This window comes from Leptonotus elevatus, chromosome 6 (genome assembly GCF_054856555.1).
Source record: "Leptonotus elevatus isolate MCC_2025b chromosome 6, RoL_Lele_1.0, whole genome shotgun sequence".
Classification (NCBI taxonomy): domain Eukaryota; kingdom Metazoa; phylum Chordata; class Actinopteri; order Syngnathiformes; family Syngnathidae; genus Leptonotus; species Leptonotus elevatus.
The window spans coordinates 24024461-24046723 of NC_141244.1; the positions used below are offsets into that span (position 1 = coordinate 24024461).

Below are 22263 nucleotides of genomic sequence, written 5' to 3' on the forward strand. Positions count from 1 at the left end.
GGGTTTTAAACTAAGGTTAGGGTTTCAAAGTAGGGTTTAAAACTAGGGTTAGGGTTACAAAGTAGGGTTTAAAACTAGGGTTAGGGTTACAAAGTAGGGTTTTAAACTAGGGTTAGGGTTTCAAAATAGGGGTTTAAACTAGGGTTAGGGTTTTAAAGTAGGGGTTTAAACTAGGGTTAGGGTTTCAAAGTAGGGGTTTAAACTAGGGTTAGGGTTTCAAAGTAGGGGTTTAAACTAGGGTTAGGGTTTCAAAGTAGGGTTTTAAACTAGGGTTAGTGTTTCAAAGTAGGGTTTTAAACTAAGGTTAGGGTTTCAAAGTAGGGTTTAAAACTAGGGTTAGGGTTACAAAGTAGGGTTTTAAACTAAGGTTAGGGTTTCAAAATAGGGTTTAAACAAGGGTTAGGGTTTCAAAGTAGGGGTTTAAACTAGGGTTAGGGTTTCAAAGTAGGGGTTTAAACTAGGGTTAGGGTTTCAAAGTAGGGGTTTAAACTAGGGTTAGGGTTTCAAAGTAGGGTTTTAAACTAGGGTTAGTGTTTCAAAGTAGGGTTTTAAACTAAGGTTAGGGTTTCAAAGTAGGGTTTAAAACTAGGGTTAGGGTTACAAAGTAGGGTTTTAAACTAGGGTTAGGATTTCAAAGTAGGGTTTAAAACTAGGGTTAGGGTTTTAAAGTAGGGGTTTAAACTAGGGTTAGGGTTACAAAGTAGGGTTTTAAACTAGGGTTAGGGTTTCAAAATAGGGTTTAAACTAGGGTTAGGGTTTCAAAGTAGGGGTTTAAACTAGGGTTAGAGTTTCAAAGTAGGGGTTTAAACTAGGGTTAGGGTTACAAATTAGGGTTTTAAACTAGGGTTAGGGTTTCAAAGTAGGGTTTCAAACTAGTGTTAGGGTTTCAAAGTAGGGTTTTAAACTAGGGTTAGGGTTTCAAAGTAGGGGTTTAAACTAGGGTAAGGGTTTCAAAGTAGGGGTTTAAACTAGGGTTAGGGTTACAAATTAGGGGTTTAAACTAGGGTTAGGGTTAGGGTTAGGGGTTAGGGTTAGGGTTAGGATTAGGATTAGGGTTAGGGTTAGGGGTTAGGGTTAGGGTTAGGGTTAGGGTTAGAATTAGGGTTAGGGTTAGGGTTTAGGGTTAGGGTTAGGGTTAGGGTTTAGGGTTAGGGTTAGGGTTAGGGTTTAGGGTTAGGGTTAGGGTTAGGGTTAGGGTTTCAAAGTAGGGTTTTAAACTAGGGTTAGGGTTTCAAAGTAGGGGTTTAAACTAGGGTTAGGGTTTCAAAGTAGGGGTTTAAACTAGGGTTAGGGTTTCAAAGTAGGGTTTTAAACTAGGGTTAGGGTTTCAAAGTAGGGTTTAAAACTAGGGTTAGGGTTACAAAGTAGGGTTTTAAACTAGGGTTAGGGTTTCAAAGTAGGGGTTTAAACTAGGGTTAGGGTTACAAAGTAGGGGTTTAAACTAGGGTTAAGGTTTCAAAGTAGGGGTTTAAACTAGGGTTAGGGTTTCAAAGTAGGGGTTTAAACTAGGGTTAGGGTTTCAAAGTAGGGTTTTAAACTAGGGTTAGGGTTTAAAAGTAGGGTTTTAAACTAGGGTTAGGGTTTCAAAGTAGGGGTTAAAACTAGGGTTAGGGTTTCAAAGTAGGGTTTAAAACTAGGGTTAGGGTTTAAAAGTAGGGTTTTAAACTAGGGTTAGGGTTTCAAAGTAGGGGTTTAAACTAGGGTTAGGGTTACAAAGTAGGGTTTTAAACTAGGGTTAGGGTTTCAAAGTAGGGTTTAAAACTAGGGTTAGAGTTTAAAAGTAGGGTTTTAAACTAGGGTTAGGGTTTCAAAGTAGGGGTTTAAACTAGGGTTAGGGTTACAAAGTAGGGTTTTAAACTAGGGTTGGGGTTTCAAAGTAGGGGTTTAAACTAGGGTTAGGGTTACAAATTAAGGTTTTAAACTAGGGTTAGGGTTAGGGTTAGGGTTAGGGTTAGGGTTTCAAAGTAGGGTTTTAAACTAGGGTTAGGGTTTCAAAGTAGGGTTTTAAACTAGGGTTAGGGTTTCAAAGTAGGGGTTTAAACTAGGGTTAGGGTTTCAAAGTAGGGTTTTAAACTAGGGTTAGGGTTTCAAAGTAGGGCTTAAAACTAGGGTTAGGGTTACAAAGTAGGGCTTTAAACTAGGGTTAGGGTTTCAAAGTAGGGGTTTAAACTAGGGTTAGGGTTACAAAGTAGGGGTTTAAACTAGGGTTAGGGTTTCAAAGTAGGGGTTTAAACTAGGGTTAGGGTTTCAAAGTAGGGGTTTAAACTAGGGTTAGGGTTTCAAAGTAGGGTTTAAAACTAGGGTTAGGGTTTCAAAGTAGGGTTTAAAACTAGGGTTAGGGTTTAAAAGTAGGGTTTTAAACAAGGGTTAGGGTTTCAAAGTAGGGGTTAAAACTAGGGTTAGGGTTTCAAAGTAGGGTTTAAAACTAGGGTTAGGGTTTAAAAGTAGGGTTTTAAACTAGGGTTAGGGTTTCAAAGTAGGGGTTTAAACTAGGGTTAGGGTTACAAAGTAGGGTTTTAAACTAGGGTTAGGGTTTCAAAATAGGGGTTTAAACTAGGGTTAGGGTTACAAATTAGGGGTTTAAACTAGGGTTAGGGTTAGGGTTAGGGGTTAGGGTTAGGATTAGGATTAGGGTTAGGGTTAGGGTTAGGGTTGGGGTTAGGGTTAGGGTTAGGGTTAGGGTTAGGGTTAGGTGTTAGAGTTAGGGTTAGGGTTAGGGTTAGGGTTTAGGGTTAGGGTTAGGGTTAGGGGTTAGGGGTTAGGATTAGGGTTAGGGTTAGGGTTTAGGGTTAGGGTTAGGGTTAGGGTTAGGGTTTAGGGTTAGGGTTAGGGTTAGGGTTAGGGTTAGGGGTTAGGGTTAGGGTTTCAAAGTAGGGTTTTAAACTAGGGTTAGGGTTTCAAAGTAGGGGTTTAAACTAGGGTTAGGGTTACAAAGTAGGGGTTTAAACTAGGGTTAGGGTTTCAAAGTAGGGTTTTAAACTAGGGTTAGGGTTTCAAAGTAGGGTTTAAAACTAGGGTTAGGGTTACAAAGTAGGGTTTTAAACTAGGGTTAGGGTTTCAAAGTAGGGGTTTAAACTAGGGTTAGGGTTACAAAGTAGGGTTTAAAACTAGGGTTAGGGTTTCAAAGTAGGGGTTTAAACTAGGGTTAGGGTTTCAAAGTAGGGTTTTAAACTAGGGTTAGGGTTTCAAAGTAGGGTTTTAAACTAGGGTTAGGGTTTCAAAGTAGGGTTTTAAACTAGGGTTAGGGTTTCAAAGAAGGGTTTAAAACTAGGGTTAGGGTTACAAAGTAGGGGTTTAAACTAGGGTTAGGGTTTCAAAGTAGGGGTTTAAACTAGCGTTAGGGTTTCAAAGTAGGGTTTAAAACTAGGGTTAGGGTTTAAAAGTAGGGTTTTAAACTAGGGTTAGGGTTTCAAAGTAGGGGTTTAAACTAGGGTTAGGGTTTCAAAGTAGGGGTTTAAACTAGGGTTAGGGTTTCAAAGTAGGGTTTTAAACTAGGGTTAGGGTTTCAAAGTAGGGCTTAAAACTAGGGTTAGGGTTACAAAGTAGGGCTTTAAACTAGGGTTAGGGTTTCAAAGTAGGGGTTTAAACTAGGGTTAGGGTTACAAAGTAGGGGTTTAAACTAGGGTTAGGGTTTAAAAGTAGGGTTTTAAACTAGGGTTAGGGTTTCAAAGTAGGGGTTTAAACTAGGGTTAGGGTTTCAAAGTAGGTTTTAAAACTAGGGTTAGGGTTTCAAAGTAGGGTTTAAAACTAGGGTTAGGGTTTAAAAGTAGGGTTTTAAACAAGGGTTAGGGTTTCAAAGTAGGGGTTAAAACTAGGGTTAGGGTTTCAAAGTAGGGTTTAAAACTAGGGTTAGGGTTTAAAAGTAGGGTTTTAAACTAGGGTTAGGGTTTCAAAGTAGGGGTTTAAACTAGGGTTAGGGTTACAAAGTAGGGTTTTAAACTAGGGTTAGGGTTTCAAAATAGGGGTTTAAACTAGGGTTAGGGTTACAAATTAGGGGTTTAAACTAGGGTTAGGGTTAGGGTTAGGGGTTAGGGTTAGGGTTAGGGTTAGGGTTAGGGTTAGGGTTTAGGGTTAGGGTTAGGGTTAGGGTTAGGGTTAGGGTTTCAAAGTAGGGTTTAAAACTAGGGTTAGGGTTTAAAAGTAGGGTTTTAAACTAGGGTTAGGGTTTCAAATTAGGGGTTTAAACTAGGGTTAGGGTTCCAAAGTAGGGTTTAAAACTAGGGTTAGGGTTTCAAAGTAGGGTTTAAAACTAGGGTTAGGGTTTAAAAGTAGGGTTTTAAACAAGGGTTAGGGTTTCAAAGTAGGGGTTAAAACTAGGGTTAGGGTTTCAAAGTAGGGTTTAAAACTAGGGTTAGGGTTTAAAAGTAGGGTTTTAAACTAGGGTTAGGGTTTCAAAGTAGGGGTTTAAACTAGGGTTAGGGTTACAAAGTAGGGTTTTAAACTAGGGTTAGGGTTTCAAAATAGGGGTTTAAACTAGGGTTAGGGTTACAAATTAGGGGTTTAAACTAGGGTTAGGGTTAGGGTTAGGGGTTAGGGTTAGGATTAGGATTAGGGTTAGGGTTAGGGTTAGGGTTAGGGTTAGGGCTTAGGGTTAGGGTTAGGGTTAGGGGTTAGAGTTAGGGTTAGGGTTAGGGTTAGGGTTAGGGTTAGGGTTTAGGGTTAGGGTTAGGGTTAGGGGTTAGGATTAGGGTTAGGGTTAGGGTTAGGGTTTAGGGTTAGGGTTAGGGTTAGGGTTTAGGGTTAGGGTTAGGGTTAGGGTTAGGGTTAGGGTTAGGGTTAGGGTTAGGGTTTCAAAGTAGGGTTTTAAACTAGGGTTAGGGTTTCAAAGTAGGGTTTTAAACTAGGGTTAGGGTTTCAAAGTAGGGGTTTAAACTAGGGTTAGGGTTTCAAAGTAGGGTTTTAAACTAGGGTTAGGGTTTCAAAGTAGGGTTTAAAACTAGGGTTAGGGTTACAAAGTAGGGTTTTAAACTAGGGTTAGGGTTTCAAAGTAGGGGTTTAAACTAGGGTTAGGGTTACAAAGTAGGGTTTTAAACTAGGTTTAGGGTTTCAAAGTAGGGGTTTAAACTAGGGTTAGGGTTTCAAAGTAGGGGTTTAAACTAGGGTTAGGGTTTCAAAGTAGGGTTTTAAACTAGGGTTAGGCTTTCAAAGTAGGGTTTTAAACTAGGGTTAGGGTTTCAAAGTAGGGTTTTAAACTAGGGTTAGGGTTTCAAAGAAGGGTTTAAAACTAGGGTTAGGGTTACAAAGTAGGGGTTTAAACTAGGGTTAGGGTTTCAAAGTAGGGGTTTAAACTAGGGTTAGGGTTTCAAAGTAGGGTTTAAAACTAGGGTTAGGGTTTAAAAGTAGGGTTTTAAACTAGGGTTAGGGTTTCAAAGTAGGGGTTTAAACTAGGGTTAGGGTTACAAAGTAGGGTTTTAAATTAGGGTTAGGGTTTCAAAGTAGGGTTTTAAACTAAGGTTAGGGTTTCAAAGTAGGGTTTAAAACTAGGGTTAGGGTTACAAAGTAGGGTTTAAAACTAGGGTTAGGGTTACAAAGTAGGGTTTTAACCTAGGGTTAGGGTTTCAAAATAGGGGTTTAAACTAGGGTTAGGGTTTCAAAGTAGGGGTTTAAACTAGGGTTAGGGTTTCAAAGTAGGGTTTTAAACTAGGGTTAGTGTTTCAAAGTAGGGTTTTAAACTAAGGTTAGGGTTTCAAAGTAGGGTTTAAAACTAGGGTTAGGGTTACAAAGTAGGGTTTTAAACTAGGGTTAGGATTTCAAAGTAGGGTTTAAAACTAGGGTTAGGGTTTCAAAGTAGGGGTTTAAACTAGGGTTAGGGTTTTAAAATAGGGTTTAAACTAGGGTTAGGGTTTCAAAGTAGGGTTTTAAACTAGGGTTAGAGTTTCAAAGTAGGGGTTTAAACTAGGGTTAGGGTTACAAATTAGGGTTGTAAACTAGGGTTAGGGTTACAAATTAGGGTTTTAAACTAGGGTTAGGGTTTCAAAATAGGGTTTAAACTAGGGTTAGGGTTTCAAAGTAGGGGTTTAAACTAGGGTTAGGGTTTCAAAGTAGGTGTTTAAACTGGGGTTAGGGTTACAAAGTAGGGGTTTTAAACTAGGGTTAGGGTTTTAAAGTAGGGTTTTAAACTAGGGTTAGGGTTTTGAAGAAGGGTTTAAAACTAGGGATAGGGTTACAATGTAGGGGTTTAAACTAGGGTTAGGGTTTCAAAGTAGGGGTTTAAACTAGGGTTAGGTTTCAAAGTAGGGGTTTAAACTAGGGTTAGGGTTTCAAAGTAGGGTTTTAAACTAGGGTTAGGGTTTCAAAATAGGGTTTAAACTAGGGTTAGGGTTTCAAAGTAGGGTTTTAAACTAGGGTTAGAGTTTCAAAGTAGGGGTTTAAACTAGGGTTAGGGTTACAAATTAGGGTTTTAAACTAGGGTTAGGGTTACAAATTAGGGTTTTAAACTAGGGTTAGGGTTTCAAAATAGGGTTTAAACTAGGGTTAGGGTTTCAAAGTAGGGGTTTAAACTAGGGTTAGGGTTTCAAAGTAGGTGTTTAAACTGGGGTTAGGGTTACAAAGTAGGGGTTTTAAACTAGGGTTAGGGTTTTAAAGTAGGGTTTTAAACTAGGGTTAGGGTTTTGAAGAAGGGTTTAAAACTAGGGATAGGGTTACAATGTAGGGGTTTAAACTAGGGTTAGGGTTTCAAAGTAGGGGTTTAAACTAGGGTTAGGTTTCAAAGTAGGGGTTTAAACTAGGGTTAGGGTTTCAAAGTAGGGTTTTAAACTAGGGTTAGGGTTACAAAGTAGGCTTTTAAACTAGGGTTGGGGTTTCAAAGTAGGGTTTAAAACTAGGGTTAGGGTTACAAAGTAGGGTTTTAAACTAGGGTTAGGGTTTCAAAGTAGGGGTTTAAACTAGGGTTAGGGTTTCAAAGTAGGGGTTTAAACTAGGGTTAGGGTTTCAAAGTAGGGTTTAAAACTAGGGTTAGGGTAACAAAGTAGGGTTTTAAACTAGGGTTAGGGTTACAAATAGGGTTTTAAACTAAGGTTCAGTTTTTAATATAGGGTTTTAAACTAGGGATATGTCTTCAAAGTAGGGTTTTAAACTTTGGTTAGGTTTTCAAAGTAGAGTTTAAAACTAATGTTATGCTTTCAAAGTAGGGTTTTAAAGTAAGGTTAGGGTTAGGGTTGTGTTTTGTACGGTGACGTTCCCTCATCAACCTCCAAGTGATGATTATGCTTTTTGCAAAGTGTCAAATTAAAATATGTGCAGTGACGCCTGTTGACTGCAACATCGAGTTCCGACTGTCTTCATATCTGATTGAAATGCTTGCAAATTCCAAACTGGTTTTCCCAAAAACTGCTCTTTGAAACCTTTCATGATGCTGCAGGATTTGCCATCGTGGCCATGCGGGTTTTTGTGCAGGCTGACAGAATGTAGACAGGCCTGGGAGTAAAAGATTCACTTAAAAAATGTAAAATCACTACCTGAATGATTTCACATCTTCCAAAAGACTTTGGTTATGTAACCGTGCACTCAAAATAAGCTTGATTTCAGGTCAATGTCTTGCGTCACTTCTCGTACTGTCTCACCTGTCATTCTCAAGCCCTTGCAGGTGTCCCCTCCCTTGTGACGGGCTGGTATAAAACAAAGCTCACCTCCCCTTCTGAGACTTTTGGAACCTCTGTGCGGTGAAAGCAACTTTGATTTTTCCTTTGTGGACGAGCATGTCACCTGCGCTGGCCAGGTCGGCTCCCAGCGAGCTCAACCACTGGTGGAGTCAGATGAAATTTCGCCTTCAGAACAAGAAAGGATGGAACGAGATGCTGGATGAGACTTTTCTGACACACACCAAGTGGTAAGAAGTCTGTTTCACCCTTAAAAAATGTTGTTGTTTTTTATATCAATTACAGTGGATATAAAAAGTCTACACACCCCTGTTCAAATATACTGTAATTTGTTTATTTTTACTTCCCCATTCAGAAATGATTTATCACATACATTTTTATGTCAAAAAACTGATATTTGAACATGGGTGTGTGGACTTTTAATAATATAGTAATCTATGGCTTTATCATATCTCAGATGGATTACTGTATTGTACTTTACTTTGAAGTCAGCCAAACATCTCTAGTTGCTTTGTTATGCTGCTGCTCAACCTCTCCTCTTTGAAAGTGCTCCAAAAATAAAATTAAGTTGAATCAAAGTAAAAAAAAAAAAAATCCGCAAAATGAATGCTCAGGTTCAGATCAAGGTTATTGTAGTTAACAAAAATTAACAAAATAACAAAAACTAGAATTTTTTTAATATATTTTCGCTGACAAAATAAAATAGAGAGTGATTTAAATAAATAAATAAAACTAACTCTAAGTATATATATATTTTTTTTTATTAACTTAAACTATAATTAGAGGAAAAATGCCCTTTGTTTTTGTCTTTGTCTGTTTAAAAAAAAAAAGAATTCTAAATCTAATAGAAACAAACCCAGCATTAAAAAAAACATAAAAACCAACAAAGAGATACCTGAAAAAAAATCGACATAAGTACAGTAATGAATTTACTTCCCAACACTGACATCAGTGTAGAAAATGATGTATGGTTGGGTGTTTATTATTTCGATTTATAAAAAAAATAATAATAATCCATCAGATGCTTATGTGCAACCAGTTATGTGAAAAACTTATCTTCCAGCATCACTGACATTCCTCTCTTCTTCGCGGCGAAGAACAGCGCCGGCTGCATCAAGAAGCTGCTGGGCTGTTCTTCCACCAACATCTTTGAGAGAGGTACACCTGTCTGTCTGTTCACCCATCTGTCTGTCTGACCACCTGTCGTCCGATGCAAACACGCCTCGTTGTGCTTCAGGCGCTCTGGGCGAAACGGCGCTTCACGTGGCCGCCATGAACGACAACCTCGACGCGGCTGTGGCCCTTATTGACGGCGCCCCTGAACTCATTAACGAGCCCATGACCTCCGACCTCTTCCAAGGAGTCACTCCTCTCCACATCGCTGTTGTCAATCAAAACTTCTACCTGGTCCATTATCTGGTTAGTCGCGGGGCGGACGTGGCCACGCCCAGAGTCACTGGCCTGTACTTCCGAAAGAGGATTGGAGGACTTCTATATTATGGTGAGAAACATTGTACACACTGGAGAGGTATTCACTGGACATTATGTAATAACTTTACAAACAGCAGCAATCAAAACTGAGCATGATGTCAACATGTGCAAGTGTCACAAAAGTATGTACATTCCTCATATTTTGGGAAATATTTTTCATAATATTCATGGAACAACATGGAAGAAATGGCAGTTTGCTACAATGTTAGTGTGCAGTTTGTATAACAATGTAAATGACATGTGCAAGCTGGCAACAAAAGTGAGTACACCCCTAAGTGAAAATGTCAAAATTGGGCCACTATGCCAAAGATGAGAATTATTTGTAAAATGTCTTCATTCAATTCAACAGTACCGGTAATTAAAAAAAGAGGGATTTGAATTGAAACAAGGAGGAGTATAACAATGCCCTTGCCCCAATGTCCTCAGGGGAACACATTCTTTCTTTTGCCGCATGTGCCGGCAATGAGGACATCATCTCCATGATCATCAACGCGGGGGCCAGCACCAGGGTCCAAGACTATCGTGGTATGTGATATTGTGAAAAGAAAGCACAGCATATATTTGACACTATTTCAACTATTCTACAGTACTTAACTTATCTCGTGTCTTCTTCCCTTCAAAAGGTAACACGGTGCTTCACATTTTAGTCCTGCAGCCCAACAAGACGATTGCATGCCAAGCGATTGACCTAATAATGGCCCGCGATGCAGAGATGGACCAGTCGGTACCGCTTGACATGGTGCCCAACTCCCGAGGCCTCACGCCTTTTAAACTGGCGGCCAAAGAAGGAAACACTGTGGTGAGCGCATATGAGGCCTAACCTGTTTCGCAATGGGGGGATGTCACATACAATTACATTTATCAGATATCTGTAATTTACTTGAATATTTATTTGTCTCTAAATTGGAAAACAGATATATTGTACTTTCTACTCATTTTGTCAAGGGTTAGGATTAGGGTTAGCACAGTAGCCTATCTACCAAGCAGCTATCTATCTAGCGGCTAGCTAGCAGCTATCTATCTAGCGGCTAGCTATCAGCTATCTATCGAGCGGATAGCTCGCAGCTATCTATCTATCTAGCAATCTAACAATCTATCTATCTATCTATCACATAAATACAAATAGATTTCCAAAGTTTAATAATAAATCAGACAATGATGGCACAGCACTCGTTTTTTTGTTTGTTTGTTTGTTTTTCAATCAGAAATGCTTTGCACTGGTTAGGCAGTACTTGGCTGAAAAAAAATATTTCACAGGTAAAAAAAAAAGAAAAGGTTAAGAACCACTGATCTAGCTGATGTTTGCCATCTATTTCATAAAAAGGTGAAGTGTCTCTCCTCTTCGTCTTTAAACAGGCCTTTCAGCACCTAGTGAACAAAAGGCGCTTGGTCCAGTGGAGTCTGGGACCTTTGACCTCTCACCTCTACGATCTGAGCGAGATCGACTCGTGGGCCGACAACGTGTCAGTGCTGGAGCTGATTGTGGGAAGTCCACAAAAAGAGGTGCAGTGTAGTGTTACTGTTCCTTTTATTGAGTCTTCTAAATTAGGGGATAAGATATCAAAATGGAAGAAGGGATGGGATTTGTCAATATATTTTGTTCTTCAGGCGAGGCGAATACTGGAGGTGACCCCTGTGAGGCAGCTGGTCAGCCTCAAGTGGAACCTATATGGAAAGCATTACTTCAGGTATACCATCATGTCGCAAGTAAACAACTGCACACTTGGTTAGTGTTGCTTCAGACTTGTTCTGTTATCTTTCCAGACTCCTGATGGTTTTCTACCTGCTCTACATTGGAATGTTCACATTGTGTTGCACATATCGCCCCCTAAAGGACGTACCAGAGAACTACACATCGTCAGATTTGGATAAAACCATTCGAGTCCAGAAGGCGCTCCATGTGCGTTGGAAGCTTAAAATACAAAAGCATCAGCGCATTTATTTTCGATAGCGCTTGTCTAACAAAAGGGCAAGCCAAATAATTCTCCCTTCATCTCTCAGGAGAGTTATGTGACATATGCGGACAACCTGCGTCTGGTAGGAGAGATCATCAGTGTCCTGGGAGCTTTGGTCATCCTGTTGCTGGAAGTATGGCTATTGTGTATGGATATAAAACAGTCTACACTGCACTTTTCAGAGCCAGGTTTTTGTGACAGGTGTGCTTTTGTGTTAGAAACAGCCTGCTTGAACATCTGAACTTTATTTAGGATTAAGGCACTTTAGGTGCCAGGTCTGTGCTGACTTCCATTTAACTTGAGTTCAAATGTGATTGGTCGTTTCTGAAACCAGCCACATCACCACTTAGAAAAGGGTGTGCTCACTTGTGCAACCACATTATCTCAGTTTATTTTTATGGGGAAAAAAAAATTCACTTAGTTGAACAGGCGATAATAGGAAACAGGTTTGAAGTAATTCATCAAAACTGGCATTTAAACAGGGGTGTGTAGACTTTTTATGTCCACTTTTGCTGCCAATCCCTTTTCCCCGATATCAGATCCCTGACATCTTGAGAGTGGGAGCAAAGCGCTACTTTGGTCAGACGGCACTGGGCGGCCCCTTCCACGTAATCCTGTACGTTCACAAAATGGCCGCAAAAGCCGTATGGATTATAATACACTCTCAAATGTGTTGTTGTTGCTTGTTGTTGCAGTGTGAGCTACGCATGTCTGGTGGTGCTGCTTTGTGTGTTCCGAGCGTGCAGCGTGCATGGCGAGGCCGAGGTCATGGCCGTGTGTTTGGTGCTGGGCTGGAGCAACGTTATGTTCTTCGCCCGCGGCTTTGAAATGCTCGGCCCGTACATTATTATGATCCAGAAGGTATGAACAAAAAATGTCCTTTTAACTGACATTGTCAATTTGTAATGGTTTTTTTTTTGTGTCTGGAAGTCAGTGTTCTGTACACTCGAGTAATTTTTTTTATTATTTTTAGAAATACAGTGTGTGTGTGTGTGTGGGGGGGGGGGGGGGGGGGTAAGTATTGCCTTCATGAGTAATGCATACATGAGATTTTCTTCATACTGGCATGTGTGTGAGAGTTTTGTTTTATTTTTATTTTCTTAAACTGACTCAGTGACCCAGTATTGAGCCAAGCAAGAATGCTACAGATTTTTAAGAAATAATAATAATAAATTAATTAATAGAAATAAAATAATTACAGCCTGTTATTTACTTACATTAAATTAGAAAAATTAAAACAACAACCAACCCTGGGTTTTTGTGATTTAGTGCATGCAACAAATTTAATTAAAGCAAAAATAATTTACCCAATATTACCTTAAGTTAAATCAATTATTTAACTGAATTTTGCGCTATAACACTTGATGGAGTTTTGTTGGTTTTGGACACACCGATCACATCTTGGCCTCATTTCCTCCTAGATTATATTTGGAGACCTGACGAAGTTTATGTGGCTGAGTTTCATTGTACTTCTTGGTTTTTCAACTTGTGAGTATATCCGTTCTAAGCATACAGCATCTCACAAAAGTGAGTACACGCCTCACATTTTTGTAAATATTTTGTCATCTTTTCATTAGGCAGCAGTGAAGAAATTACATTTTGCTCAAATGTAACAGTGCTTAAGGTAGTGCTGGAAAATAATAGTGGCCACACACACAAAAAAAGACATTTTGGGGCGTACTCACTTTTGTTGCATTTAGAGGGGGCAATGTAAATTTATGTCTAAACCACTAGCAACAAAAGTGAGTACACCCCTTGGTGAAATGTGAAAATATGGCACAATTAACCATTTTCTCTTCCCAGTATTATAAAAATTGTCATGCAAGGTCTCTGACGTGAGAGTTTGTTAAAATAAATAAATAAAGTATGTGCTGTAAAATAACATAAAACTTCAAAGTTGACACAATATAACGAAATATTTACAAATATGTGATGGGTGTTCTATTTTTGTGAGATAGTGCCAACTCCAAATTCAATCAAAAATAATATACGAGCAACATAATCTTTACCCTCTGTTTGGCTTCTCAGCCCTGTGGATGGTGTACATGACTCAGGATCCAGAGTCCATGCCACCGTATCGTTCTTTCCCCATCACGCTCTTCTCCCAGTTTGAGCTCAGCGTGGGCCTCATCGACCTGCCGGTGGACCACAGCTTCACCACGCCCCCTATCGTCCACGTGCTGCACTGCGCCTTTTCCATGGTCTCCTACATCCTCCTGCTCAACCTGCTGATCGCCATGATGAGTGACACCCACTGGCGGGTAGCCCAGGAGAGGGACGAGCTCTGGAGGACTCAGGTGAGAGTTGCAGGTCTGGACAGCTGGTTATTGATTAACTCATTCACTGCCATTGACGGCTATAGACGTCAAAAATTTATTTGAACTATTTCTATTAGTTTAAATGTTTTTCTACTTTTGTTAACAGGAGTATAATTTTTTTTTTTTTTTATTGTACATTTAGAGCAGATATAACATTTCTGATTGTGAGTTAACTAGTGAAGTCGTGCGATTAATTACGATTAAAATTTTAACGCTCCAAATTTTAAATAATCTTTAAAATTTTCAATTGTAATAAATCGCATGACTTCAATAGTTAACTCACGATTAATCACACATTTTATATCTGTATTTCTAAAAAAAATTTTTTAGGTTTTCATACTCTTGTTAACAAAAGTGGAAAAAATGTTAAACTAATAGAAATAGTTCAAATGAATTTGACGTCTATAGCTGTCAATGGCAGTGAATGAGTTAAATACCTAAACGGCTCGCGATAGCTGTGGTGTGTTGCGTTGTCATGGTAACCGCTGTGCAGGTGGTGGCCACTACGCTGATGCTGGAGAGGAGGCTGCCCCGCTGTCTTTGGCCTCGACTTGGAGTGTGCGGGCTCAGCTACGGCCTGACCGAGCGCTGGTACCTCCGGTAAGACGCGCGCAACAAAGACGTGGAACATTTTTGATCACATTTTGCGAACTAGGCTGGTTTTGACCAACCAATCAGAAGACGGAAAAATGGCTCTATACTTGTGGGATAGTTAACTAGCCCTCGGAGGACAATTTTGAAAAGTGATTGGTTAAATAACAAGTTCTGTTGCAAAATAGTTTGTTACATTCTAACGGGCAGATTAGATTGGCACGGCAACACGCAGGCTGAAATCTGATTGGACAAAGCCTGATCTCTGACTCACTTTCCAGTGTTGAGGACAGGAACGACCCCCTGATGCAGAAGATGCGCAGATACATTAAAGTGTTTGCCCAGGAGGGCGAAAAAGAAGAAAAGGAAGGAAGCGAAAAGGTCGACGTGAACCTCAAGGTCAGACCGAGGAACAGGAGATCCATGATGGGCTGGCAGCTGATTCGGCAAAGTGCTTTAGGTACCGAGGCTGAGCTGGAGAAGCCCGAGGACGAGCAAGACATTCAGTTTGTCTAGACACAGCCAGTGAATGACTTCATATTCTATCTTTTTGTTTTTAGAGTAAAATGGTGAAATTTTTCTTGCAGTATTAACCTGGAGAAAAGAGTGTCTTATTTTTATATAGCAGGAGAGTAAAGTGTTACCCAAACATATTTAAATGACAAAAAATCTTTATTGAAGCAAAATCCAAGAGTGAGTCATAGATTACTCACTGGCCATTCCAAACTCTTCAGCCATATTATCACATCACCAAATAAAAATGTTACAAAAGAATATAAACTGAAATTGTGATGATATTGTGTTCATTTACTGACACACACAAAAAAAAATACTGACATTTAACTCATTCACTGACATTGACGGCTATAGACGTCATTGGCAGTGGATGAGTTGTAATTGCTCTGCCTCTTATATATGTGGCAGAGAGAGATAAACAAATACATATTTTTCTTGCAAATTTTGGATGAAAATGTCATGATTATTGTAATTTAGAAAAATAAAAATAAAGAACGTGATAATTTACTGATGCCAAATGTAGCTGCATTCCAAAACAGAAAATTTGGTTCCAATGGTTTAACATTGAATTCATCAACTGATTTCTGCGTTTGAAAAGGTGAATTCAATCCGCAATTCCTCGATCCTGTTCAAAATGTTAAGAGCTTATTGGAATTGAAAGCTTTTACATTAAAAAAGTATGTCAAACAATGAGAGTTGCTATACTAAATGTTAAGCGTGTACTATAAAAGCAAAGCTGCTACAAATTGCTACGGACGAAATACAGTGCTATGTATCTCAACTGGCAGATCATCTTTTCGCTTAAAAGGCTTCATTTTGCATGCATGGAACGTTGCACCTGACAAACTGCAGTTCAGAGGCGGACTTGGCAGATGTAGTAGGTGTACGAACTGCAGGATGACATCATCCACTTGTTCTCGCCATGATCGTTGCTGCTCAGGATCGCACAATCTCCCGATGTCTGCTGGGCTCCCCAGTAGCTGCAAAGCAAAATAAATAAAATAAATAAATACAAATCTAACTTTGTTTGATAAATCTATCCATCTATAGCGCATACTGTTGTCTTTTCATCTCTAAGCTAAATTGTAAGTTAGTGTGCAGCTTGTAGGTACTGCCCCATCAAAATAACTCAGCAAAATGCAACAAAAGTGAGTAAACCCCTAGGTGAAAATGTCAAATTTGGTCCAAAATGTCCAAATATGGGCCAAAGTGTCAATATTTTGTGTGGCTACCATTATTTTCTAGCACTGCCTTAACCTTCCATCCATCCATCCATCCATCCATCCATCCATCCACCTCTTTTGCAGTGTGGAGTTGTCAACCCAGGTCCACTTAGCCCCGTTGTTCCGCAGACCGATCCAGTATTTCACGCCGTTCCCATTTTGAGTCAGAAAGGTCTGGAATGGAAATCTGACATTGTCATTCAAACAACAACAACAACAATCAAATTGTTTTGTTATCAGTGGTGCCAAGAGGTACCAAGGAGCAATGATTGGCGTGAGAACCACCTGAACTCTTTGGCTGTTGACCACAGCCAGAGATCCTCCCCCCATGGAACAGTTCTTCTGGCTCTCGTCCCAGCTCAGCCTGAACGTGGACAAGAAGAAACAAGACTGGTCCAGCCTCACCCAGTCGGGGGGGCACTGGTGGCAGCAGTAACCTAAAGCGGGATATAAACATACCTGTACTAACTACTCACTGGAAATATGGCCAAAGTGAAGGTAATAACCGTCATTTTTTTTGTTTGTTGTCCTGCTAGTATGCCAATGTTGTCTTTCTAGGGAGGACAAAGAATGTACTATTCGATGGACCTTAATGGATGGACCATAATACTCATCCATCCCACACTCGCACTCACATCGGTTTCGTTCTTGAGAAGTGAAAGCCCGGCATTGCTCCACGTTGCACGATGACGGAACCCAGCTCACCGGGTTCACGGGGCAGGCGGGGGATCCAGCTTTCACTAGAAATTAGAGGGAAAGATTCAGGGAGGTATAAGCGTCAAGCTTCAAGACTCCAGCAGCATTTACTTTTTTATTTACCTACTTAAGATATTCATGAATATTTATTTTATTTACTTATTCACTTGCCTACTTTTATTAAGCAATTTATGTTTGCTTTATTTTCTTTTAACTTTCCTTATTGCACGGCTGATTTATATATTTTTTTCCATGTGCAGGATTTTGTATGCAGCCATGGTTGTTTTAAAGTGCTTTATAAATAAAGTTGAGTTGAGGACATAAATTTAAAAAAATACTGAATTGAATTCTCAATTATGTTCCTTTTCCATTGCACGTCATGAAAATGTAGTTTGAAAGTCATTAAAAAAAAGAAATCCAATGCATCTATGGGTAGACATGTTTAGAGTGTTTACGTGACTTCTTTTTTTTTTTTATGAGATCATGTGAACAAAATCTCGCCTGTAAGGTTGTACCTGCCAAAACTCACTTTTCACTAGGAGGACGACAACAATCAGCAACAGCACAAAGCAGAGCACGGTCAGGATCAAACATGCAACTCGGTAAGGCCTCCTCGCACTTTGGGTCTGTTTGACTGACAAGAGAGAGAAAAAAAATATGAGTTGTAGATATTGGCGACATATTCCAACCTTCCTCTTGTGATAGGGTGGCAACCAGACTTTTTTGACAGACAAAATTTGACAAAGACAAAGTGTCCAGCAGCTCAACTTTGACTGCAACATTTATTGGATGGCTCATATCGAATTTCCGGATCATTTTAGATGTTTCTTTCAGGTTGTAACTAATTCATAAAGGGAGTCAAGCCACAACAAGATGTGAACGTTTGTTACAATTGTAATACTAGACATTTGCAATTTCTGGAGAAATTGCGTGTGAAGGCTGAAAGGCTGAATTATAAAAGCATTGAAGCATGTGGACTGACCTGGAATAAGCTGACATTGGAATGGTTTGAATCAGTCAATATGTGGAAACTGGATGTAAAATGTTGTTAATTTTGTGAATGGTAATGATAATTGAGATGGCTTGAATGATCTGAACTGTTAAAGTCGGAATGGTTTGAATTGGTCAAGTAACGTTGAGAAAGAAGGGAGTAACATAGAATGTCCTGAATATGGAATTTATTGTGCGTATTTTAAAACTTTATAGTTAATAGGCCATCCATGTTGTGGATTTTTGGAATATATTGAAATTGGAATGATGTGAATTGGACCAATTATGTGGAAGGAGATGCACGAAAAAAAATAAAAATACAGTCGGAGGATGAAAAAAAAAATGAAGAAGTTTCAAAGGCTTCACCACCAAAAAGCTTAGTGAAAAATTCAAATAAATGCAAATGTTTTCCCCCCTCCCATTTAATATATGCCCATTTAATTTTGGTTATTTACCATTTTAATGAAACGTTGAGGACTGTCTAATGAAGTTTCTTCTAAGATGAATACTCTTGTAAACAATGTGTGTGTGTATATATATATATATATATATATATATATATATATATATATATAAATAAACACACACAGATAATTTCAAATAAATTAAGAGAAAATGAAATAAAATGACAAATACATCATAAAACTACTTGCCAGTCAGCCATAATTTGGCCACTTCTGCTTTTGAATCTTTTATCTTAAATACCAGCAGCCGTTATTTTAAGAAATCTTGTGTCAGTTTCTCATAAATCAATTTTATCAGCCACAAAAACACTGATGGATAGATGCCCTAAAACGTTCTCAGGCACGCTTAAGCCTGTTTTATCTTTTTTGCGGATGCACTTAAGATACTTTATGTGCCGTTTAAGTATACCTGGTTGCTTATTTGGTTCAGAAATGTTTGAGTAGATATCCTCGGGTGGCTTTTTCAGTCCAGAGTAGTCGCCTGGTTCTGCTTCCTCTGCGGCTAAACCAAAATAACGAGGGCACATTTGAACAGAAACTTTACGTAATTTGCCATCAAAAATATTATCAAACAATTATAAAAAAAAGAAAATAAGGCAAAGAGTGTATGTGTGTCTTTACAAGTTTTGTTCCAGGGACAATGCATGTTGGTTAAGGCTACAAATGTAAAAGGAAACAATTTTCTACTTACAAGATGGGCCGTCGGAAAGTGTATACGGGTTCCCTTCACCTTTGACTTCCAACATTGGTTCCTTTGCTACCGTCTCCTCTTCACGTAGTGTTTTCTTGCCGGCGACCTTCTGCAGCTCCATGATTCCTTTCTTCTTTAGGGATAACTTTCACTTTCCCTCAAAAAGGACTTGATGGGTCTGAATAGCTGATTGTAACCTATCGTCACACAAGCGTAATCGCAACTGACAAAAAGGTGCAACAAAGTGTCGAGATGAAGTTTGACCTTGACAATGTGCAATCGAGGAGGAAAACAACGCTCCCAGACGTGTCCAATCTTCAGCTGTTTATTGAAGACTGAATACTTCCCCTTAATAGGATTCTTTTTAGTGCTTGGCCTTCCTCAAAATCTTTAGTATACAGTGTGAAGGCGAATCCAGGGGAAAGGAACAAGCATTGCGCAAAAGTGCTATGTGACATGATATGCTAAATAAAGCGCTCATTAACATGCTTTTGTCATCTTTATTTGCCACAAAAAAACTCCAAGGTTGCGCCATTTACATATTAAAAAAAAATATGTTCATTAAATACAAAAATATAGAGATGAGGGGAGCGCTAGATCAAGTTCAACTTCCTTTTCCAACTTCCTTTTTGCTTTTTATATCAGTTTTCATTTTCCATTTAAGGAATTAAAAAAAAAAAAGTAAACGTTTTAACAATAAATGAAACTGCAACTGTTATCCTTTTTTCCCCCAGCGTGTGATTTCTTGTATATTACTATAGTAATATTAATAATGGCGTCTCCCGTCTCCCCTCGCTCTCGCCGCCCAGGCTGACCCGGCGTCATGTTCCCTTCAGGCGCCGTAGACGCTCTCGTTGCTGTAGGCCATGTAGAGAAACAAGTCTTCTTCGTGGTGCTCCTGGAACGCAAACACAACACGAGATACATTTTACTCACCTTCTGACCGTCTGCATATGCATGTTAAGTTCATTGAAGACGCTTAACTGTCCAATTAACATCAGAACTATGAGTCAGACGCGCTAACCACTTGAGGGTAAAATCAATGACGGTCTTACCTCATAAACTGCAGAGAGTGGGGAGCTTGAGGGGGGCAAGGAGTTGTTGACGAAGAAGAAGAGCGCCTCCTCTGGTCTCAACGACACACGCTGGCGGATGAGGAAACACAACTGGCCCACTGAGAGGGAGAGACGGCAGAAAGTAACGTGACGTCACTCGCCGAGGCCATTTTGTTTTGTGCAATTAGGAAGGAACGAAGCATGATGGAGAACAGGGGTGTGTACACTTTTGTGCACAAGGGCCACAACTAAAGGCAAGAACTGGGCCACGGTCATTTGTGGATGATGTAAAAAGATAAGTCAAGTGTGTAAAAGGGGTAAACTAGTTTATTTTAATAATAACAATTCATGCTTATTTTTCAACTTACGGTAGTTTGAAAATAAATTATGATTTATTAACCAATCATTTAACTCATTCACTGCCAATGACGGCTGTAGACGTAAAAAAGTAATTTGAACTATTTCTATTAGTTTTCCATTTTTTCCACTTTTGTTAATAAGAGTATGAAAACCTAAAAAAATGCTGTACATTTAGAACAGATATAAAATTTGCGATTAATCGTGAGTTAATTATTGAAGTCATGTGATTAATTACAATGAAAATTTTTATTCATCTGACGCGATTAAAAAGAAGAAGAAAAGATTATAAAAAATTAGGGGCGTCAGGCAATTACAATTTTAATTGTAATTAATCGCATGACTTCACTAGTTAACTCACGATTAATCACATTATATCTGTTCTAAATGAAAAATTAAAAAATTCTAGGTTCAAGGAAAAAAAAAAGTTTGACTAATAGAAATATTTAAAATGAATTCTATAGCCGTCAATTGCAGTGAATGAGTTAATAAAAGAACAAAATCAATTGTTTGGTATTTGCAAATTTGTATAAAATATATATACACTGTAACTTACTGAGTTACTTAGTTGTGGAACTCTTCTTTGCATAATATAGAGGCATGTGTTTTACTGCCCCCTGTTGGCCAAAGCACACACATGGGAAGGTGCACAATGCTAATGTGCGTTGGAGCATGAAATCCTGATGCACAAACGGTTTATTTCTTTACATTCTCTTCAGTTATGTCATTGCAGTATATTTGCTTTACAAAGTACACTACTGTAGAGTGCATTTGAAATGTACCTGTTAAATCTGAGGGCACCAAGTACTTCTTCTTATCCAGTTCAGGAGCTCGTGACCTCTGGGCTCTCTCCACGATGATCTGTTAAAAAAAACAAAACAAGAACAATCAGTCTAATAGCTTGTTGTTATCTACAAAATAAAAAATGTGCTGTTATGCTGACCGGTATCTTGTCAGGATGCTTGGCCCGGACACGCTCTCCTTCCGCTCTCCTCACCTCCAGCGGTACCATGCGCTGGTACTGACTTGCCATCTGAATGCAATGACACAAGAAAAACCTTAAGCTGACCGACAAGTGCTTTATTTACTGGGCGGACAAATGAGAAAAGATGACATCACCAAGCAGTACATTCATTCATCAAGTGACAAGTCTGTTGTAAGGCATGAGGCACGTCCGTACATTTTTGTCTTTATTAGTGGTGAGCTATTAATAATATGTAGTAACAAAATGAAAAAAAATCACATTAACGCTATTTATGTAAATTTTCTTTATTTGTTATGTGGAGTAAACCCATGTGGCACATTATTATATCAGCCAATAGTATGTTAATTAAGATATAACAGTTTCTGATGCCACAACGTGCACATGATGCATGTCAATTTTAACTGGATTCAATGGCCTGTGATTAAAAATGACAATAAATAATTGCAATTGTGTTGTTTTTAAATATGTTCAGTGTGTTCAAAATGTTAAGGCTCGTGTGTGTTTAGCTAACTTTAAATGTTTTTCAAGTCGGTAGTAAAACAATGTTTTAATATATCTCTATATCGCGGATTGTCGCGCTATAGAACGTACCCCAGACAGCGCTAAACGGGGGTTCAATACTCATTTTCGGGCGTGATCGGGGGGGAAAAAATGCAGTAAACAATAACAACAGACTGGAGCTCAAAACAGTCTCTTTTCTCCCCAAGCGGTTCAGCCACTTATCTCGTTTTTGGCCTTCACATATTTTCACGTGCTGGGTCGAAATGGTGTAAGAAAAAAAACCCCGACAGCTATTGAGCAATAACAATGACACGTCACGTCACGTCACAACAGCCGTGTTGAACTTGACAGCTTGCTCGTCTTGCTTCGACAGCCGAGTTACGATAAACAACGTTATCGAGTCTAATTAGAATGGCATGTTCAATACTAGTTGTCTACATTGTGGTACAGTTGGTTAAAAAAAATAGTAACATTAATTAACCAGCTGCTAGCGTTGCCGTGAATCGTCGTTTCTGGTTTACTTACATTCAAGACAGCTAAAATACGTCCTACTCAAAATCAGAGCAACTTCAAAAGACCCCGCTTGTTTGTCGTGTCGCTAAATTAACTATTGTAGAAAAAATACGCTCATATTCTGTTCTAGGGATTTTAAGAAGTCCAATAGAATCCAAAGATGTCGACTGTCGTCTTTCGCTCCACGAAAACAACAACAAATAACACCCGGTCGGCCCACAATATTTCTGGCCAATCACATGTGGACATGTTGATTGACAGTAATGCTCAGCCATTCAGAATTGACAACATGAGAACATGCTGTGATTTCATTGGTAAA

The 22263-nt window shown here is 39.1% G+C and overlaps 3 protein-coding genes across 5 annotated transcripts; 1 reads left to right on the forward strand and 2 right to left on the reverse strand.

Annotated features, from left to right (window-relative positions):
- The first annotated feature begins 7650 nt into the window (after window positions 1-7650).
- Window positions 7651-14739, forward strand: trpv6 (transient receptor potential cation channel, subfamily V, member 6). Of its 3 annotated transcripts, XM_086078091.1 has the most exons (16): window positions 7728-7828; window positions 8662-8680; window positions 8731-8756; window positions 8836-9099; window positions 9516-9614; window positions 9713-9888; window positions 10446-10592; window positions 10698-10777; window positions 10854-10989; window positions 11091-11177; window positions 11584-11660; window positions 11740-11905; window positions 12466-12532; window positions 13073-13341; window positions 13856-13962; window positions 14235-14739. In XM_086078091.1, the coding sequence occupies exons 4-16, from the start codon at window positions 8871-8873 to the stop codon at window positions 14467-14469; spliced, it is 1875 nt and encodes a 624-aa protein (XP_085934217.1). In that variant the 5' UTR covers window positions 7728-7828; window positions 8662-8680; window positions 8731-8756; window positions 8836-8870; the 3' UTR covers window positions 14470-14739. The 3 variants fall into 3 exon arrangements, with proteins under 3 accessions (XP_085934215.1, XP_085934216.1, XP_085934217.1); XM_086078089.1 differs by having other exon boundaries at window positions 7651-7828; window positions 8662-8756; XM_086078090.1 differs by lacking the exon at window positions 8662-8680 and having other exon boundaries at window positions 7680-7828; window positions 8696-8756.
- LOC147172862 (early activation antigen CD69) lies at window positions 14607-18858 on the reverse strand. Its single transcript, XM_086078092.1, has 7 exons — window positions 18534-18858; window positions 18252-18344; window positions 16918-17022; window positions 16328-16432; window positions 15978-16129; window positions 15766-15866; window positions 14607-15449 (listed from the first exon to the last, which is right to left on the reverse strand). The coding sequence occupies exons 1-7, from the start codon at window positions 18652-18654 to the stop codon at window positions 15323-15325; spliced, it is 804 nt and encodes a 267-aa protein (XP_085934218.1). The 5' UTR covers window positions 18655-18858; the 3' UTR covers window positions 14607-15322.
- A 161-nt stretch (window positions 18859-19019) lies between these two features.
- LOC147172863 (gamma-aminobutyric acid receptor-associated protein-like 1) lies at window positions 19020-22159 on the reverse strand. The gene is made up of 5 exons (XM_086078093.1): window positions 21957-22159; window positions 20889-20978; window positions 20728-20806; window positions 19589-19707; window positions 19020-19431 (listed from the first exon to the last, which is right to left on the reverse strand). The coding sequence occupies exons 2-5, from the start codon at window positions 20976-20978 to the stop codon at window positions 19366-19368; spliced, it is 354 nt and encodes a 117-aa protein (XP_085934219.1). The 5' UTR covers window positions 21957-22159; the 3' UTR covers window positions 19020-19365.
- Between the last annotated feature and the right edge of the window lie 104 nt (window positions 22160-22263).

Bases quoted from the DNA above. Each gene is read 5' to 3' on its own strand.
- trpv6 (XM_086078089.1), top strand. From the start codon at position 7,698: ATGTCACCTGCGCTGGCCAGGTCGGCTCCCAGCGAGCTCAACCACTGG. The intron at 8,757-8,835 runs GTACACCTGTCT...GTTGTGCTTCAG, and splicing joins CACCAACATCTTTGAGAGAG to GCGCTCTGGGCGAAACGGCG. The intron at 9,100-9,515 runs GTGAGAAACATT...CAATGTCCTCAG, and splicing joins TGGAGGACTTCTATATTATG to GGGAACACATTCTTTCTTTT.
- LOC147172862 (XM_086078092.1), bottom strand. From the start codon at position 18,654: ATGGAGCTGCAGAAGGTCGCCGGCAAGAAAACACTACGTGAAGAGGAG. The intron at 18,345-18,533 runs GTAAGTAGAAAA...ATTTTGGTTTAG, and splicing joins ACTTTCCGACGGCCCATCTT to CCGCAGAGGAAGCAGAACCA. The intron at 15,450-15,765 runs GTGGATGGATGG...TTTGCTTTGCAG, and splicing joins AACTCCACACTGCAAAAGAG to CTACTGGGGAGCCCAGCAGA.
- LOC147172863 (XM_086078093.1), bottom strand. From the start codon at position 20,978: ATGGCAAGTCAGTACCAGCGCATGGTACCGCTGGAGGTGAGGAGAGCG. The intron at 19,708-20,727 runs GTACATTTCAAA...TCTCCCTCTCAG, and splicing joins GGTGCCCTCAGATTTAACAG to TGGGCCAGTTGTGTTTCCTC. The intron at 19,432-19,588 runs GTAAGACCGTCA...TTTGCGTTCCAG, and splicing joins CACTCTCTGCAGTTTATGAG to GAGCACCACGAAGAAGACTT.